General features: G+C 42.8%; 2 protein-coding genes across 9 annotated transcripts in view; one reads left to right on the top strand and one right to left on the bottom strand.

Annotated features, from left to right (window-relative positions):
• The window catches only part of CC2D2B (coiled-coil and C2 domain containing 2B), a 206286-nt gene extending 198828 nt beyond the window's left edge, over positions 1-7458 (bottom strand). For 6 of the 8 annotated variants that reach the window (XR_011252233.1, XM_069568146.1, XM_069568145.1 and 3 more), the window contains exon 1: positions 4351-7458. Coding sequence is in view for 7 of the 8 variants with exons in the window: in XM_069568146.1 (XP_069424247.1) it covers positions 4351-4531 (181 nt within the window). In the remaining variant the exon portion in view is untranslated. Of the gene's footprint in view, positions 1-3914 lie in introns of all 8 variants that reach the window. The other 2 variants (XM_069568148.1, XM_069568151.1) reach the window with 1 other exon arrangement.
• The window catches only part of TCTN3 (tectonic family member 3), a 47998-nt gene continuing 34214 nt past the window's right edge, over positions 4110-17893 (top strand). The window contains exon 1 of the mRNA XM_069568158.1: positions 4110-4760. The gene's annotated coding sequence lies outside the window, so the exon portion shown is untranslated. The remainder of the gene's footprint in view (positions 4761-17893) is intronic.

Below are 17893 nucleotides of genomic sequence, written 5' to 3'. Positions count from 1 at the left end.
TGGAGGTCTGGGGAGGGAGGGCTTGGTTGTTCGGGACCAAAATAAGTCCTGAGACTAAGACATACAATGAACTTATGACGTGGCAGTTGAAATGTGGCCTAAGTAGGGGCAGATTTACTGCCACCTGGGAGCTTGTCAGACATGCAGAATCTCAGGCCAACACTCTAGAGCTGCTGGACCAGAAACTGTGCTTTAACAAGGTCCGCAGTGACGCACACGCACTGCACACTGACGTATAAGAAACACTGTCTCAGAGCACACACACACGCTCACCAAGACAAAGATGGCACCGAAGCCAATCTGCACTTTCATCAAACCATCCAGAGGTTTGATGTTTCTTTACTGAAAGGGCTGCCCTCAATTTTGGTCTCCCTCCAAACTTTTTCAGGGAATGGAGCCCACAGGAAACAGACCAGGGGATGTGCCCCACTCTGCACAGGCAGGTGGGATTAAACATTAATTCTCTTGAGCATACCACTGATTATGGAATCAGAAGCAAGCAAAAGACCACACAAGGGAGAAAACACACTTAAAATGTGGTTTGGCCAAGTACAAGCAAGACCAGTCACTGCCATTTGTAAAAACTGTTTACCAAATGGGCCCAATGATCTTGCAAGACAAACTTTGGATTTCTGCCTTCAAATCTCCAGGATGAACATGTAAATAGGTTCCCTACTTGAAACTTAGAAAACGTGGAAAAGAGCTTTTTACTCTTAAATCTAGCCTGTAGTTTAGGTAAGAGAGAAAACTGGTCTTTTAGCACCGAGGGACTTGGAAGATGCTTACTGCGGGCTCCAGACTCTATTCTTCTTTCTGGGTCCCACTGAAGTGCCCCATCCTTTGAGAAGTTTTCCCCAAAATCATCACTCCCTATTCTGGTTCCCAGGAGATTTTCCTGAAACTTTTAGTATGGCTCTTAGGGAAGGAAGTACGAGAACTTCATCTATTAGGAATCCAGGCTTTGCCGCTGGACTATAAGGGTCTAAATTCCCCCCTTTGTCTATGAATATTACTAGCTGGGTGGCCTTGGCCAGGTAACTTCCCTCCATAGCTGTCAGATGGAGAAGCCTGTATCACAGGAAGTTTTCGTGAAGGTTACATGAGATGACGCACATAAAAATGACAGCGCCTGCCACATACTAAATTTCCAGTGTTAGCTATGATTATTAGCACTTCGCAGAGTCTGGCTTCAATTAGAGTTGGTTGTATGTATGTCTGCCTTCCTTGCTAGACTGTGAGCAAATTGTTTACACCCCACATCTGCCACAGGGTCTTACAAATGGAAGATACAATAATATTTGTCAAATGGGTTTGAAGGTATGCCAGGAAGAGGAAAGGGAGGGTGCTGGAAACAAGTTTAATGTACTTTTGATTTTATCCAGGACCAACCTCTGCGATACTTGTTTGTCTTCCATTTCCAGAGCACATTGTCTCAGACTTTGGCTGCTGTAAACGGGGCTGGAAGAACACTGTTTCTGCAACCAGATGCTCTGTTCAGCGATATGAGGTAGTGCTATGAGGCATCTGAAATCTCCAGTTTGGTCCTGGGCTGGAAGGGGAGTTGGGGGCTGAAGTTCAGCCAGAGCTAGACTGGCTAAACTGGGTGCCCTAGCTAGCATAGGGTCACATCAGCTCTGAGGGTCACCCACCTAGAAGAGATGTGTTTTGATTCTCAGTGTATTCACCTAGAGGGATGTCTCTACATACTGCACAAAAGAGCTGTTTGCACCAGCAGGACTCCCCTGCAAACTCAGAGGGCCCCTTGAAAACCAGCCTACTGACACCTGGATGAATATCAACTAAAATAATGTCACTTTGCTTACTGTTTATTGAGCACCCATTATGTGCTAAACACTGTGCCTGACACTGCAGATCCGAAGGATAAAGAAATTACAGTCGGGGAAGGTTGGGAAGTGATGCAGAAAGCAGGAATATGGACAAGTACAACAAGTGCCGCCTTAGGTGTGAGTACGGAGGTAGTAGAAGCATCCAACAGATGGCTAATATAAGGCTCAAAGGGTTGGAGGAGGCTTGGAGGAGGGACTAACAACCAAGATAAACCAAGGAGCGATCACAACGGCTAACATTTATTGAGCACATACTACATACATCTGGCCCTGTTCTGAGAAGCCTGCTTGAGAACCCTCATTTAGCACCCTGTGAGGTAGATAACATTATTCTCTCCATTTTAAAGATGAGGAGACTGAGGCTTAAAGTAAATGGTGGAGCTAGATTCAAACCAAGCTGGAGCAGCTTGGTTCCAGACTAAACGGGAAGGAGAGAGCTAAATCAGCCTTAAAGGCAGAGACAAGTGTCTTGCAACAGTCTAGAAGGAGGAAAGACGCTCCCCAAGTCCCTTGAGGAACTAAAAGTGTCTGGGGGTGGGGGCAGAAGTTCCAAGATGACTCAGCTCCATCTGCAGGTTAGAAGGGAAACCAGAGGCAGGGGATAGTCTGCTGTGGACTTCTGAAAACTAGCTGTGTGACTCCTGCCATTTAACCCTTCTTGGCTTCAGTCATAAAAGGCAGTAATTGCCCTTTCATAAAAGGCAATAATAAAAATGCCTGGACTCTACCATAGAGAATGGCCACAGGCACCAAATAAGAAAAAATGCATGTAAACTTGATAGCAAAGCGCAGATTGCTTCGCAGACTTGAGATTTCATCAATATCATTTCCCCAGTAGCTTCAAAGATTTGCAAACATAATCAACAGTGTCAGGGCAGTAGCAGGAGACTTTGAATTGGAGCAACAGAATGGGGAAACAGCCCCTTGGACCCTGTGTCCATCACCTGCATCTAAACTCACCGCTTACTGTGTGATGCCAAGGCAAGCTACTCTCTCACTACCTCAACGCCATCATCTGGGAAATGGGGGTGATGATAGCATTCACTTTATAAGTCGCGGGGAGTGGCTTAGGACGGCTCCCAGCACAGAGGAAAGATGAAAATGTTAACAGCTATCATTTTTATAATTATTAGGAACTCATCCCATTCCTCCACATTCGATGTGATAAAAACACATGGGGATACTAGAAACCAGAGGTGATGAAGGTTTACAATCCTACACAAGCACGCTGCTGCAGACATTCTTCCTGGCTCCCATGGGCTGGCAAGCAGCTGGCTCTCTGTGTTCTCTGTCCTGGCAGAAAATGCCCAAAAGAGGTAAAAGACAGAGATCGCACACCATCTGTGCAAACCAGGCTGCTCTCCTAGTTTTTAGACAGAATCTAAAGTCAGTCAGTCAGATAAGCCTTACTTTTTTAAGATAAAACTGTTCTTGGAGACTTCCCTCCCCTCACCCCACCCCACCCCCATACTCATGCACACTCCCCCACACCTCCCAAGAAACGTTTAGCCTTTTGCAAGACACACTCTGGGGTCCTGTTGAGACAGCCTCTTGCCACATTAACTTCTCTGTCTAATTCCAGGCAGAGAAGTCTTTGCTAATTTCACAACAGGAAAGCACACAGGAAATTCGAGAACAAAGCAGATCTACACGGGCAGCCCAGCATCTTCTAGCAAACGCGGTGAGGTACTGACCCGAAGCAAGACGACTCCGGACTGCAAAAGAGGCAGCTGCCTCCTAAACTGTGAGGGGACGGAAGAAGTCTTTTGCCTCTAAAAAACCAGATCTGAATACCAATTGCTCATAAATATTCATGAGCCGCTCCAGCTTGCTCAAGAGTCACCCTTGACTGTAACCCTGGAGCTTGGCTTTGTAAAATATTCCCCAAAGTTTTTTCTCTCTGCCTCCTCTCGGAAGGAGAGGGTGGGAAAGTGTATATAGGGCTTTTTGCCTCTTGCTCTTTCAAGTACTTGCTTTTGGTCTGGGCTTTTGGTTTCCTTTTTTTGTTTTTTTATTTTTATTTTTTCCTGGTCTTAAGGATTCAGATCAAATCAATTTTGCTCTTACCCCTTCTATCTTCCATAATTGGCAGCTTTTGTTTTCTTCCTCTTTGCTCTTTACTTTTCAGCCTCTGCTTGCTGTGGTCGGTCTCAGTGAAAGAGGTACTCAAGGAACAGAGATATAACAGACCCTCGGAATCATGGGAGGGGCTAAATTAGCCTGCCCCGTTTCGGAAGGAACCTCAAACCCTATGTCTTTTTCATTGACTGAAAGGACAGAATGCCGAGGAGTTCAGCAGCTCATTCCCCTAAAGCTTGCCTGGGCTGTAACTTTTTCTATCTTGAGGCAATGTGTGTTCAGATTTCGCTTCAGATTTTCCCCTCTCTCTTTGATACAGAAATCCATTTCCCCCCTTGAAAAATGTATCTTGTCTGCAAGCAAATAAAAAAAAGCGCGATTTACTTTCTGCAGTTTTGAAGCAAGCTAACAAGAAACTTGTTACCTTGATACCGGCTGGAAAAAGGATGGGACTCAGGAACAGGTCTGCTGGCCCCACAAATCCGATTACTTCTGGTTCCCTGATGAGCAATCCCTTTTTGGAGTTCATTACGCCAGAAGAGCACTGGGTCACCCAAGCAAAGGACGCTGCGGCTTGAGAAACCGTAGTATTGGTCGGAAGTCATGGTGGGACGGCAGAGAAGGCTGCTCGCTGGGAACAGCTGTCTAGCTGTGCTGATGCGAATTGTCTACCTTTTCCAAACCTTCACCCCCTACCTCTGAAGTCTTACAGGCAGGAATTGCCACATCCAGGCTTTGCCACGATGACCCAAATACAGACTGACCAAAGCATTAAAAAGAAACGGTGTCTATGAAGTTATTTTGAAATCAGGATAAGAGACAACCCACAGGAAGGTAAGTTCCCAAGTCTTAAGGCAGCGTGTTTGGGCACCTTCTCCCTCCAGGAAGCTGTCAAACTTTAGCATTTTAGGTTTCAAAGAGACCTGACATGTAGTCTAAGCGAAGATAGAGATGTGGGGATGTTAAGCTACAAATTCATGTTCCCGTTGAGGGCAGGGAGCTGCTCTCTCTTGTTACCATGCTCTCCAGCACCTGATACAGTTTCTCCCACAGTGTAGGTGCTTAGTAGATTTTTGATGAATGGTTGAGTTAATAAATAGCAGCAAAGCAGAACATAAATCTGATTTCTACATTGTTTCTTCCACGTGAGAATTTGTGTCTAAAATCAGTTACACCATAAAACATTTGGAAAGTGAAAGTGAAAAGTTGCTAATTCCCGTCTGACTCTTTGCAATCCCACAGACTATACAGTCCATGGAATTCTCCAGGCCAGATTACTGGAGTGAGTAGCTGTCTCTTCTCCAGGGACTCTTCCCAACCCAGGGATTGAACCCAGGCCTCCTGCATTGCAGGTGGATTCTTTACCATCTGAGCCACCAAGGAAGCCCAAGAATACTGGGGTGGACAGCCTATCCCTTCTCCAGGGAATCTTCCCAACCCAGGAATTGAACCAGAGTCTCCTGCACTGCAGGTGGATTCTTTACCAGCTGAGCTATCATTTCACTTCCATATATATTCCATAAGCTATTAAACTGGTGACCACTAAAGGCTGTTTTTTACTCTATAAAAATATATTCTCCACTATACTTTTAATCATACTTTAATAAAGGCAGGGTTGTTGTTTTTTTTTTTTTCAGTTTAGGTGTTTCTGTTATTTGCTCAGTGCTCAGCAGCATACTGTGTGCTCAATATGTTTCATGCTGGACTTTCCTGATGGTCCAGTGGTTAGGACCCATGCTTCCATTGCAGGGGGCACGGGATTGATTCCTGGTCAGGGAACTAAGATCTTAATGGCACAGCGCCCGCCCACCGCCACCCCCCCTCAAAAAAAAGTTTAGTGCTTTAATAAATCTGAGTCTGCACAAGACTCTTTCTTTACCTTACTAAAGGTTTCAGAGTTAGAGTATTTGCCATTTATAATAAAAGCTAGTTATACTAAATGAGAATCCAGTGGATGCCTTTTCCAGATACCAAGATTTCTAACAAGAAATGTTAGTTTGGTATTTGTCCTATTGTGGTAAAATTGTTTTTAATTGATGTGATGATATCTCTGTAAAAATCAACAATTTTATAATGGGTTTATGACTGTCTGGGCATCATTGTTTCAGAGAAAAGTTCCAAAAAGAACATGTCTACCAAATATCCTGTGAACTATAGGATGGAAAAAAGACTGTCAAAGCTAGAAGGAGAAAAAAAAGGATCTAGATCCATAGTGAGTGAGAGGTTATGTGGGAGAAAAAGACAAGCATGTGAACATGTCAAGGAGAGCCCCCTCCAGAACATGCCCTCTTCTCGTTACCCCTAGTGCTGCCACGCTGGGCCAAGCCACATCATCTCGCATCTGGTTTATTACGATAGCCTTCCCACTGGTCTCCCAGATCCTGCCCTCAATCCTGCTCATTCTGTACCCAGTACTCACAGTCATTCAGTTAAAACCAAACCAAGCATATCACTCTTCTGCTCAACCTTCCAGTGGCTCCCATCTCACTCCAAGCATAAACCAGTTCCTACCTGCCTTGCTCCCCATCACCTCTCTGACTTTCGTACTGTTCTCTTCATGTTGCCTCTTCTCTAGCCTCAGAGTCTTTGCACTAGCTGTTCTTTCTGCCTACAGTACTGTTCTCCCAAATATCCACAGAGCTCATTCCTAAGTCTTTAATAAATTACTGTCTTCTATCCTAGCCCAAGATAGTGATCGCTAGTGTTTTCCACGAAAATGAACCTAGGTTCTTTGGAAAGATGGCAGATTCCAAGTCTGAAGCAGGAAGTGTATAACATGAGATTGGAACATTTTGTCATACCAGAAATAAAGGACACCATCTAAAACTACTAGGGTCATTCCAAAAGGACTCAGGAGCCAACTTCAAGTGGCTTCTACTAGCCAAAGTAATAAAAAATTTGAGTGGCAATAATAAATAATAACTGAAATGTATTGAAACACATTAGATATATTGACACTCATATTCATGATGGTACTATAAAGAAATCATTGTTCATCTTTGGAACCAATTCATTATTCCAAAAAAATGTAAATAAAAAAGGAAAATATCAACACTCAACCTGCCTTTGCTGCACAAACTGCACCAATAGAAGGGCCAAATAGTTGACGAAGAGGGAGAAGTTCCTCCCTCAAGTATTCCAGATAATTGAAAAAAATTTGAGTATAACCATTGTGCAAACAACCTCCCTAAAAAAAAAAAAAAAAAAAGAATAAACCTAAGCATAATCACCAATGATTGCTTATATCACAAAAGTAGGTACGAACATTCATTGACAACCTTCTGATGGAGGTATATAGCACAACTTCTGAAGCAGTCTTGCTAACATCGAAGCTTCTATATATAACTGCCAGCTCACAGGAGGCCTGGGGGCACTGAAAACCAAATTAAAAGACTCCACAGGAATGCAGTCAGTAAAACTTGATCTGGAGGAAACACTATAAAATAACTCAATTTCTTTAACAAGAAAGTTGCAGGGAAGAAAAAAGAGGATGGGGCACCTATAGACTAAAAGAAATTTAAAAGATACACCAAGAAAATGCAGTAACGGGGCCTTGAAATCCTGATTTGAACCAATTTGAAAGAAACTTCAGGACAGGACAACTGAAGAAATTTGAACACTGGATATTATATAATATTAAAGAGCTGTTATTTTTAAAGATACATATAATATTGTGGTTATTTTTCAAAAGTATGTATCTTTTGGAAATACATGCTGAAATATCTACAGAAGAAGTCTGAGACTAGCTTCAAAAAGGAGTAGTAGATTAGGTATAAATAAAACAAGATTACAGATGAAGTGATAATTGTCGAAGCTGGATAGTGGGTACATAGGGGTTGGATTTGCTATTTTCTCCATTTAGTATGTTTGAGATTTCTGTAATAAAAGATAAAAAAAGAATCTTAGGTTAAAAAGTGGGAAACTGATAATATGCAATAGTTTTATCAGGGAATTGTTCCAGAGTTTTAAAGACATGATTTCATATTTACTGAGACAGTAGCCATATGTAAAATCAGCTTGGGGGTTGAAAGAGGACAAGGTTCAGCTGGGTTTTTAAAATTGCTATAATTTGAAGCCTCAACATTTCATTTAAGAAGCAAACAGTCAGATGAAAGAGATTATTTGTAAGATTTATTTGAAAAATAAAAGAAATTGAACAACAAACTGGTCAAAGCTAAAAAGTTGTTATACCAGCATAAGCCAGAAAAGTATATTCACTATGCATTTTTTTTTCCTGTGGCACAGTAATCAGGCAGCTATATCAGGATTTTCTTAGATTTCTTTGTGGAACATAACATGAGATGTAGAAATTAAAAAGGACTATATACTCGATCCAACATGCAATATCCACAGCGTGTTCTGACTACTTGAGGCACTCTCCATACACCCAACAGTGACCAAATAGGAGTAACATTAACTAGACGGAGTAATGGTGATAGTTTCTGCATCTGCGGGGCAGGGGTAGCTGGTTGGGATAGGGTGGAGAATGGGCATTCTGGTCTTGACACTGTTTCTAATTCTCCACTAAAACAAAAGTCTATTGATAAAACTCATGAAAAGAGGTACTCTGCTTTTATGTATCTTAAAAGAAATGGCCAGGGTAACTATTGTGCAAAATGACATGTTTCCCCAATTTCAAGAATGCCTGTGTTTATCTATACAGTTTTTATTATTTTTGAATATACCAAAATGTTCTTCATAACATTTGACACAGTGTTCAAAATGTTATGTCATTTTGATATTAAACAGTTCTTACTTGTGGTTGGTTTCAAGGCTAAAAGGAGACTGCAAAAGGATGGGGTTTTATAATTGATAGGGATGTCCTAGACATGGTAAATCATACTTCAAGAAACATGAGGTAAAAGGTTAAATGCTGTATGGCAATTAACAAATCTAATCTTCAGTTCAGTTCAGTCACTTCGTCATGTCCAATTCTTTGCGACCCCATGGACTTCAGCACACCAGGCTTCCCTGTCCATCACCAACTCCAGTAGCTTACTCAAACTCATGTCCATCGAGTTGGTGATGCCATCCAACCACCTCATCCTCTGTTGTCCCCTTCTCCTCCTGCCTTCATTCTTTTCCAGCATCAGGGTCTTTTCCAAGGATCTTTTCCAGGTTCTTTGCATCAGGTGGCCAAGGTATTGGAGTTTCAGCTTCAGCATCAGTCCTTTCAATGAATATTCAGGACCGATTTCCTTTAGGATAGACTGGTTGGAGATCCTTGCAGTCCAAGGAACTCTCAAGAGTCTTCTCCAACACTACAGTTCAAAAACATCAATTCTTCAGCGCTTAGCTTTCTTTATAGTCCAACTCTCACATCCATACATGACTACTGGAAAAACCATAGCCTTGACTAGACGGACCTCTGTTGGTAAAGTAATGTCTCTGCTTTTTAATATGCTGTCTGCTGCTGCTGCTGCTAAGTCGCTTCAGTTGTGTTTGACTCTGTGCGACCCCTTAGGTTGGTCATAACTTTTCTTCCAAGGAGCAAGCGTCTTTTAATTTCACGGCTGCAGTCACCATCTGCAGTGATTTTGGAGCCCCCCCCCCCAAAAAAAATAAAATCTGTCACTGTTTCCATTATTTCCCCATCTATTTGTCATGAAGTGATGGGACCAGATGCTGTGATCTTAGTTTTCTGACTGTTGAGTTTTAAGCCAAGTTTTTCACTGTCCTCTTTCACTTTCATCAAGAGGCTCTTTAGTTGTTTTTAAAATCTAATCGTAGAAATTTATAAAATTTTTTTCCCACCAGGAATACACCCAAACCCCATCTTCTTACACCTGCTATAAACCGAGGTACTAAATCAGTACTACTTGGTATTTGCTGTAAGAATATTCAACAAACAAAACATATCAGCACCTTTTGAAAATCATATCAAATTTTCATGACACTGTTTTTTTTCACTTTTAATGGACTTTTATTTTTTAGAGCAGTTTTAGGTTCACAGCAAAAGTGAACAGAGTGCAGAAGTTTCCCATATATAATTCTGTCACTGCCACAGCCTTGCTTGCTATCTCCCATCAGAGTGATACATTGGTTACCACTGATGAGCCTACACTGATACCTCATTATCACCCAAAGTCCATAGCTTATATTAGAGTTCACTCTTGATGTTGTACATTCTATGTGCATGTATGGTAGTCGCTCAGTCATGTCTGACTCTTTGCGACCCCATAGACTGTAGCCCACCAGGCTCCTCTGTCCACGGAATTCTCCAGGCAAGAATATTGGAGTGCGTAGCCATTCCCTTCTCTGGGGGATCTTCCTGACCCAAGGATCAAACCCAGGTGTCCTGCATTGCAGGTAGATTCTTTACCATCCGAGCCACCAGGGAAACCCTGTACATTTACAGGTTTTGACGAAAATATACTGACATATCCATCATTATAGTTTCTCGCCAGTATCTGATACTGTGCCTCGACAGTCTATCAGTACCACATGCACATGCTTTATTAAAAAAAACAAACATGGATTAGATTAACTCAGTCATATAGAGGGCCAAGCGCCTGTCTACAATGCGGAAGACCCAGGTTCGATCCCTGGGTCGGGAAGATCTCCTGGAGAAGGAAATGGCAATCCACTCCAGTACTATTGCCTGGAGAATCCCATGGACAGAGGAGCCTGGTAGGCTACAGTTCATGGGGTCGCAAAGAGTCGGACATGACTGAGCGACTTCACTCACTCACTCATCATTGATAATAACCTCTGCCCTTACTCCATCTGCCTGCTTACAGGTATTCAGTGATGATAAGAACCACAGTGAGGGCTAGGAAACAGAGCATGGGGTGGACCTAAAAGTACTCTGGGAGTGTTTAGAGTGCACACTGGTTCAGAAGACACCCCTTCCCTTCTTTTAGGAGAGTAGGAAAGGTACTGGCTCAGTGGTGAAGAATATGCCTGCACCGCCAGAGCCCAGCAAGAGTCCCCTGGAGGAGGGCATGGCAACCTACTCCAGTACTCTCACTGGAGAATCCCAGGGACAGAGGGGCCTGGTGGGCTACAGTTCACGGGGCTCACAAAGAGTCATACACGACGGACCCACTGAGTACAAGGAAAAGCTCTGCTCAGAGCAGAGCCAGGGCTCTCAACCCCAGCTGCACATTATACAAATTGTTATCACTGGCAGTGCTTTAAAAACATAAATTCCCATCCTCATTCTCAGAGATTGGAATTTGGTCTAAGGTTCAAGCAAGGATTTCTCTTTAAGGGCTCAGGTCATTTTAATGTGCTGCCAGGGCTTTAGAGTTAAGGAGATCTAGATTAAAATCCTCACTGTGTGAAATTAGACAAGTTGGTGAGCCTCTCTGAACCTGTTTATCTGCAAACTGAAGTTTTCTTTAAAAAATCTACTTCACAGAGCCACGGTAGGGGAAAGGAGGAAATAAATGATAAGACCTCCCTACAGAGACCCCAGCACATAGTTGGCACTCACCAAGTTCCCGTTTCTTTCCTCTTCACTTGTACGCTAGGTATATGGTGCAGATTAAATAAAATATTGTCTTCTCTTCCTGTGTTCCTTACTTTTCCCCGCTCTAACACCTTCCATTTATTTTTCAGAAGTAACCCCATGGCAACTTCAGTTTCCCTGCAGAGAACAGAAGCCCCTTCCCTCCTCCGGTACACAGGACCTCTCTACCACCCTTCCCCAAACTTACTGTGATCTTACATATTCCACAGCAACTGTGGGACTAGGGGCATGCTGAAATAGGGAGTTGGAGAAGGAAGTATGACCAAGGGTCACTCATGCCTTTTTCTTTCAAGGATAAGCAAGTGGCCTTGGAAGTCAGGGAGGAATGCCCTGGACTCTGAGTTCAGGGAATCCCTTGCATGTTGCAGAATGGGGCCAGCTCTTCCAAAGGGGAAGTACATGACCAAACAGTTGCACAAGAAGAAGGCATGCTCCGGGCACATGGCACAGGGGAATCAAGCAGAGCAGACACTCAACAAGGAATCTGAAGAATTAAAATAGAGATCCTGAGCTCCAGGTAAATGCCTAACCTGATCCCAGTACTTGATAAAGTCTCTGCTGTCTAGGTATTATCTTTGTTTACAGCAAGTATTGAACAACTGATTCATAACCACTCTGTTCTGAGCTGCAGCTACCCTTCACTTCTGCATTAGCTGAAATCTCTTATATTTTCTATTGAAACATCCCCTTTACCTCTTTTATCCTTCTACCCCCCAACATAAAGTATCCTGATTACTCTAAATGTCTCAGAGGTTTGCAGATGTAATGAGTGAAATGTTCCTTCATTAAAAATGATAAAATTGTATTGCTACTTCAAGAGGCCAGCCCCAAATCCATGAGTTTCAGGTATAATAACTGATAACAGCTGTAATATCTTTGGGCTTCCCCAGTGGCTCAGTGGTTAAAGAATCTGCCTGCAATGCAGGAGATGTGGCAAAAGCCGTAGGTTCAATCCTTGGGTCAGGATCCAGTATTCTTACCTGGGAAATTCCATGGGCAGAGGAGCCTGGTGGGCTACAGTCCATGGGGTTGCAAAGAGTTGGACACGACTTAGCAACTAAACACAAACAACAAAAAACATAATATCTTTAAGGTCAAAGATACTCACTTCTAAAGAAAGTACTATCTATGAAAGTCCAGTTGATTTATGTGCTGTGCTAAGTCACTTCAGTCACGTCCAACTCTTTGTGACACTAAGGATGTAGCCCGCCAGGCTCCACTGTCCATGGGATTCTCCAGCAAGAATAGTTGAGTGAGTTGCCATTGTCCTCCTCCAGGGGATCTTCCCGACACAGTCGAACCCGTGTCTCATCACCGGCATTGGTAGGTAGGTTCTTTACTGCTAGGGACACCTGGGAAACCCATTTGATTTATAAAATCTCCAACTATTTAAAAAAATTTTTAATTTTAAAATATTTTTTAAATGTTAAATTTAGATAGCGATGGTAAACAGATCAGTGGCTGCCCTAGATCCATTGGGGCAGAAGGAGGTCTTGAATAAGTGAAGCTTAGGGGATTTTTTTAGAGTGGTGAAACTATTCAGTATACTATCATGATGGATACGTGACAATATTTGTCAAAACCTGTGGAACTTTAAAGGACAAAGAATGCAACTTAATGTACACAGTTAAAAAAAGAAATCATCCATGAGGTTAAGGGATGCCTGAATGCCACGTCGGTTATGATGAAAGAATCTAACTCTATTACAAATGTATGAAAGAACCTCATTGAAGAGAGCAGGAAAAAGGTTACTTCCCTGAGTCACTTTGGAAATGAGTGAAGTTTGTAAAACTAAAGGCAGAAGGAACCATACAAAAACTAATGACTCTGTTGATACAGCTGTTTCCCACGGGGATATGGGTTCAAAGTTCATATACTACTACATATGTTTACTGGCATTGGACAATTATGTAAACAGATGACAATATGAGTGAAGGTTCTCAGTGTGGGAGTGGAAGGTTACAGACAGGCAAGGGTAGGGGTGATTATAACAAATTGGTCACACTAAGATAATAGAGGAAACTGGATATGGAGTATATGAGTAGTCTCTGTACAATCTTTATAACTTTTCCATAAATTAATAACTATTCTAAAATTAAAAGTTGATTTTTAAAAAATATGTTGTTAAGCATTGTATAGGTGTTTAAATGCATCTGTTGTACTGAAACTAATGCTGAAGGACATCTTTACTAAAATAACTGCTAAAAGGATATGGTTTTGCAAAAGTATTTGTTACACATGATTTCTTGTTCAAACAGAATTCATTGTCCCTACATCCAGCAAAGCAAAGTTAACTCAGGCTCCGTGCCAAGACACAGAAACAGTCTTGTTACATAGACTCCATGTGATAATGGTAGTACTCACATCTTTTCATCCATGACACACAATATTCCCATTGGTCTAAAGGCAAAAAGCCTCACTGGCTGAAAAAGTTTCCAGTAAGTGTCTCCGGGGAGAAGTCACAAACTCTGGGGCCAGGGGAGGGCAGGAAGGAGAACTGACTGCTGGTTCCAGAACCTGGAAAAAATAATAAAAAAGGGAGGAGAATGCCTACGCTTCTCCAGACGACCACCCTCATATGGGAACATTGCCTGGGGAGCTTAAAGTAGCTCTGAGAAGGAGACAAGTTGTACTTAAGAAAAATTCACCACACTTAACTGACCCTAAGTGCTGGACCATACTTGCTAGGCAATCAAGACTGCCAAGGACATAAATTTCTAATTCAGGACACTGCTAGTGCTAGGAGGCAGGAGAAATTCTTACAGAACACATGGCTTCTAGAGTCTTATGCTCAAGACTTCAACATGGTGGCTCACACACTCATTTTCTGAAGACAATAATAGCCCACAATACCAGGCCAGTCTGAAGCAAGAGGTATTCATGTTGCTGTCAAAGTCTCTGCCTCTGCAGAGCTTAGTGGGGGTGACAAACTGGAGACAAGGCCAAAGTCAGGCATCCTGCGTTCCTTTACATTAGGCCCTTCGTCCATTCCAGGCCAGCAGAGCCTGAAAAAATAAAGGGTAGAGAAAGATAACAGTGATTTTTCTACTTTTGAGATTATTAATTGCGTGGTTATTTTTAAAGGCTTCCAAGCTCCTCCAAATTCTGAGAGCATAATTCTCCTCTCAAAGTGCCAAGTAATTTGGTGGTGGTTTAGTCGCTAAGTCTTGTCTGACTCTTGCGACCCCATGGACATAGCCCACCAGGCTCCTCTGTCCATAGGATTTCCCAAGCCAGACTACTGGAGTGGGTTGCCATTACCTTCTCCAGGGGATCTTCTCAACCCAGGAATCGAACCCCGGTCTCCTGCCTTACAGGTGGATTCTTTACCAACTGAACTACAAGGGAAGTTGCTAAGTAACAGCACTTGCTTAATGCCTTGCACTTCCAGCTTCTTTTCAAGTGTGATCTGTCTCACATACAAGGGCTTCCCTGTGGCTTGGATGGTAAAGAATCTGCCAGCAGTGCAGGAGACCCAGGTTCAGCTCTTGAGTCAGGAAGATCCCCTGGAGAAGGGAATGGCAGTCCACACTAGCATTCTTGCCTGGAGAATCCCATGGACAGAGGAACCTGGCAGACTACAGTCCATGCGGGCGCAGAGTCAGACACGACTGAGTGACTAACATGACTATATCTCATATACACAACTAAAGAGTCTGACTTCAAATTCTTGAGCCTGACTACAAATTCTTTTTCTCTCCTCCCCATATACATCCTTTCAAATCCCAGAGCACCCAAGCCAGTGGTTTGCATATGTGCTTAAATTTTAGGGGGGAAAGTTAGTTAGAATCTTTTACTAGATGAACCATTCTCAAATAAAACTCCTTCTCAGCTCATGACTTGGTCATACAAATCTCTCCCAACTCTGAAATTTTCTGATCTAGTCCAAAGTATGTAACAATTCCTATTGTTTCTTAAATTCAATACTCGGCATATGACAGCTTATCTGCCACATTGAAAAAAAAAAGGTAGGTTTGCTGAATTGCAATCTTTAAAAGGTTTCAAAAGCCAACTGGGAATCAAGAATGTAAATTAAAATACACCTACGTTAAGCATTGTTACAAATTTGTTGAGTTGGCGATCAACCGTTGAGTTGGTGATCAGATAAAAAGATCTTCCGTGCAACTGAGCACATATGTGCACAATGACAAACACAGCATAACTTACAGTTCTGCCTGGAAACAGACGGATTTCTTCTGACATTTAATTCCAAGACACATGCCTACTTTCAGAACATTAAAAATCTGTTTTTATCACGTGTTTTAGGATTAAGGATATACAGACTGCAAATAGAAAATGTCTCGAAGCCTATCCACGCAACCATTCACCTTAATTTTTTCCAGGAAAAATGGAAATTTCATAGAGGTCCCTGCTCCAGAGCCTCTACAATGGCAAAGAGAAATCTGCTAATTGAGAAAAGTATCTGTGGGAGGGACAGACAGGGGAGCACAAGGATCTGTGCTCTGTGTGTCAACAACGTCTGTTTGATGAGACAGTGCTTTTTCTGCCACTGTAATCAGAGGATGGACAACATGGACAACACGGGATATACTCAAGTGTGACATGTAACTAGAGGAAAGGAGAAGAAATTACCAGGAAATAATACTTCATTAATACTTGACTAATATATAACTCGGAGAAGGCAACGGCACCCCACTCCAGTACTCTTGCCTGGAAACTCCCATGGACGGAGGAGCCTGGTGGGCTGCAGTCCACGGGGTCGCCAAGAGTCGGACACGACTAAGCGACTTCACTTTCACGTTTCACTCTCATGCGCTGGAGAAGGAAAGGGCAACCCACTCCAGTGTTCTTCCCCGGAGAATCCCAGGGATGGGGGAGCCTGGTGGGCTGCCGTCTATGGGGTCGCACAGAGTTGGACTATCTACCAAATGTACAGTTATGTTATTGTGCTTTGTGTTATAAAAAGGGAGTAAGTTAGAAGAGGATCAATGAGGAAAAAGAATTCTTTCTCCTTCTCTACTTAACTTCCCTCCAGTTCCTTCCTCTGCCTAGCTGGAAAAAGCCCTGTGAAAAAGAGACTGCTCCCAAACAGAAAATAATACTCTGTGGTTTATCACAGCTATGTTAAATCCCATAGCCTCCCATAGTGCCAGCCCCTGTCATTTTCTGCTTTTTGTTTTGGTTATTTAAGCATGGAGCAGATTCTTTCTCAAACCATTATGTTTAGGTACCTAAGAAGTTTTGGTACCTTCATTTTCTTTATATTAACTTAAGCCCATCTTGGTTCCCTCTGAGCTGGCAAGAAAGTCGATCGCAGTCATTACTGGAATCCCCTTACCTCCCCGGTTTACACCACAATCAGGGAGAAGTGCATAGATGAGAAAACAGGGGGAGGACTCCTAATCTCTCCTCTGCTTTGAGCCCTTTTGAAATTCTCACTGCCCAACCCTGAAACATGACAGGCTTTCTGCTCCACTGCTGAGTGGGGATGGAGGTGGTCTGGTGAGGGGGGTTCATCTTTGCTGGAAGCGCTGGTGTCTAGAGTGGAGTCTCCATAAGGCATCGTATGACCATCCTGCTGAGCAGGACTCAACCACAGAACAAGCAAGGGTGCCCACTACCCACCAACCTCCAGCCCCTCCCCAGCGCTCCAGAATTTCCACTCTTGCCTGGCCCTCAGAGGCTTACCCCCTTATTACTCTAGTGCTCTATCTATCCATTACTCTATCGTTTCAGGGCACCTTGTGCAATTTCAACAACAAGCTAGGAAGGGACTGAGGACTCACAATAACTAACACCTTAACAAAGCATCCCGCCACTTTACACTGGTGGTGTCATTCCCTCCCACCCCAAACTTCCCTCCAGCCCTCCCTCCACACTCTATCACTACTCAACTCGGAGTTCTGCAGGAAAAGGACAGGTTATTACTCATTTTATGTCCTCTAAAATACCTCACATGGGAATTTTCAACCAGGGCACACAAGAAATCAAATCCCTGGGAGGGGGGTTCAGGATGCGGAACACGTGTACACCCATGGCCGATTCATGTTGATGTATGGCAAAACCAATACAATATTGTAAAGTAATTAGCCTCCAATTAAAATAAATAAATTTATATTAAAAAAAGAAATCAAATCCCTGCCTAGCAGTCCCTCCAAGTTTTTATTGATGTTTAAAAAATTCTTTTCCTACAATTGAGTAGAAATAATGTCACAGCAATGCCCAAGACATGAAATGAAGCACATCAGGCAGCTGAGTGTGGAGCAGCTTTGCTGTAACTAAGAAGGATGAGGTTAGCATGTCATCAGATAGGACTACGGAGGAATTCCAAGAACTCCGCCTCCAAAGAGCACAGCCAGGACAGAACCAGCTCTTCTGCAAGTGGCAACCCTGAAGAGCACCCCATAGATGACCCTGATACCTTTATTGACAATATGGTGGTGACTGCATTATAATCCCTGCTGGCCTGACTAGCATTGCTGTCAATCATTTAATTATCTGACAATATGTCTCCAAAAATTCTAGAAATTGA

The sequence above is a fragment of the Ovis canadensis genome, chromosome 22 (genome assembly GCF_042477335.2).
Source record: "Ovis canadensis isolate MfBH-ARS-UI-01 breed Bighorn chromosome 22, ARS-UI_OviCan_v2, whole genome shotgun sequence".
In the NCBI taxonomy this organism is placed as follows: Eukaryota; Metazoa; Chordata; class Mammalia; order Artiodactyla; family Bovidae; genus Ovis; species Ovis canadensis.
This window is presented reverse-complemented; position numbering and strand designations above follow the sequence as displayed.